Source organism: Cibotium barometz, chromosome 21 (genome assembly GCF_041138505.1).
Source record: "Cibotium barometz isolate CiBa-2024 chromosome 21, ASM4113850v1, whole genome shotgun sequence".
Lineage (NCBI taxonomy): Eukaryota > Viridiplantae > Streptophyta > Polypodiopsida > Cyatheales > Cibotiaceae > Cibotium > Cibotium barometz.
The window spans coordinates 55,591,582-55,593,913 of NC_141066.1; the positions used below are offsets into that span (position 1 = coordinate 55,591,582).

Below are 2,332 nucleotides of genomic sequence, written 5' to 3' on the forward strand. Positions count from 1 at the left end.
GATTGGATCCAGAGAAGAGAAGACTATTGGCAGTACGATGAAACCCCATAATAATTAAAATTGCCCAACATTTTAAGCACGACTTAGAGCGGCGAATATTCTTGTAGTGAAGGAAGGAACCTATAATTCTGGGTTACGGCGGGCAAGTTAACACGGAGGAAGACAAAGAGGTCCCATCCATCTCAAAGGATCCGTCGAGCTTCTGTGCCGGAATAGTCGATGACACCGCAGGCCAACACTTGCTAATGGTATTAGTCAAATGCAGGTTACTAAGTTGGCGAGAGAAGTCGATGGCTTGGTCCTGGATGGCCGGCCAGCACGGATACTAACGAAAGTTGTCATGTTACTCATGTAAGTGGAAGTTAAATGCAATCACTGTTATAATTTCTCTCAGCCATTTGGCACGCACACAAAAAAAAGCTTTAAAAATTGCATTAGTGTAGGCAGAACTTTGTGCATAGCATCACTTTCCCCTTAAAAGAGACACCCCTTAACATCTAATAGGTGGACATAACACATCACTTTTGTCTATCAAAAAAAGGGGCATGCCTCTTAGCATCTAATAGTCTCTCTATTAAAAGAAAGATACAAAATAATGCATCACTTACACGAAGTAATTTTTAAAGTGCCAAGTTTATGTGTATATGTTTACATATGAAAGGCAAGAACATAGAAAGGTATAATAGGTCGGAACAAAGAGAAGTAGCTGTTCTCCATGGAGTGGGGAAGGGCCTATGTTGGCTGTTGAGGAGCGTGATGACTTGAAAACTCCTCGCTCTTGGTGGCCTTGGTTTGTACCCTAATATACAATGTAATCACATTAAACTCCAAAAAACTAAGGTACTTAGGCATAAGCGAAGAATGCAAAATATGAATTTGGGTACCACCTTTCCTTTCTTTTCTCCAGAAAACGAGCGAGTGACACCTTTCGGGCAACGGGAAGTTCTGCATAAGGGAACAAGCTGCTAATTGCATTCATGTATGACCCTTAGCTGCTGCTGCTGATTGGAGCAAAGTGATGAAGTTAATGATCATGGACTTGTGTTACCTGTGTGGGAACGTTTCACGAGCTCTGGTTTGGCTTCTCCCGAAACAGCAGCCATTTCAGCCCCAACGTTAGTGTTATGATTAATAGGCCATGCGTTTCTGTTGCCCGCAAGAAGCATTATTGCCTGTGCCTGCACATGTGTATAAAGAGCTAGAAACCATGGGTTGGCTATAACTATTCGAATCATTTGATTAGGGTAATGTTAATCGTACCTTATCGGCAGGAACATCATCGTAGACATTTACGCTGCCCGCGTAGAAAATTGTCAGCTGCGCTTTGTCATGCTTTACTGGATTAGAAGGCCTGCAACATAAAAAATCAGACATTAACCTTAAGTTAGCAGCTGTTTGCAATTAGCATGTGAGAACCCTAATCTTGTGTGAGTGTAATTATTACTATGTGAGAACTGTAATTCTAAATTGTTTTATTGTAAAACTATTATAATCAGAACTATATACCCTTAGGTGAAAACCCTAATCTGATCACTCTATCTGAACTGAAGCCCCAGTTCAAGCCATAGGATGAGGCAATTAACTACATGATCTTGAGTGGAAGCCTTACCTAAGGATAGGATAAGATGGACGAAGTTAACAAGAAACCCTAGCTCAAGCTCTAACATCTCATCACATAAGCTTGAGTGGAACTCTAGTTCAAGGCTGCAATATCATTTACAATTAGGATAGGATAAGGACAATTACTCGTTGAACTGTTGCGAACGGCAGCGAGATTTGCAAGCTGGCTCGTCGACGGAGATCTCGTCCAGCAGTTGACGTGCGGGTGACTGCTTACACAGGCGGCAGCTGGCATCGGCATCTCCGGGGGAGCTGATTTCCTTGAAGATGCGCTTCATGGTGTGTGAAGGGTACTCACGCTCTGTGATCACAGAAGGAATGCAGGGGCCAGCTGCAGACCACCAGAGGCTACCGTTCTCTGACATGGCCGGAGAAGCACGAAGGATGAAGAACCGGTGGGTGATAAGATAAACGGAGAGAGAGAGAAAGAGGCGGAGCTATGGGAGGGAGCAGATGATATGCAGCTTTTTTATTTAACAAATTTTAAAGAGAAAAAGGAAATTTTAGAAAGTGTACATCGGCCAATACCTAGCCTCCACGTGAAGGGTCTCCATCTTTCCGGCCCCTTGATTCCGCCCAAATCTAAAATATCATTAATAAAAGTTCTTGCAATTTCTCCACGTGATCTCACCGTCGCCATCCTCAGTGGTTTTCCTGAACCCATCATCATCATTTTTTTTAAAGTATCATTGCGCCGGTCCCCCACATGCAA

General features: G+C 43.1%; 1 protein-coding gene across 2 annotated transcripts; it reads right to left on the reverse strand.

The window, feature by feature from the left end:
• Positions 1-552: 552 nt before the first annotated feature.
• Positions 553-2,069, reverse strand: LOC147627389 (protein TIFY 10a-like). Of its 2 annotated transcripts, none has more exons than XM_086816205.1 (5): positions 1,747-2,069; positions 1,261-1,351; positions 1,049-1,178; positions 888-962; positions 553-799 (listed from the first exon to the last, which is right to left on the reverse strand). In XM_086816205.1, the coding sequence occupies exons 1-5, from the start codon at positions 1,983-1,985 to the stop codon at positions 621-623; spliced, it is 714 nt and encodes a 237-aa protein (XP_086672331.1). In that variant the 5' UTR covers positions 1,986-2,069; the 3' UTR covers positions 553-620. The 2 variants fall into 2 exon arrangements, with proteins under 2 accessions (XP_086672331.1, XP_086672332.1); XM_086816206.1 differs by having other exon boundaries at positions 888-945; positions 1,747-2,064.
• Positions 2,070-2,332: the final 263 nt, after the last annotated feature.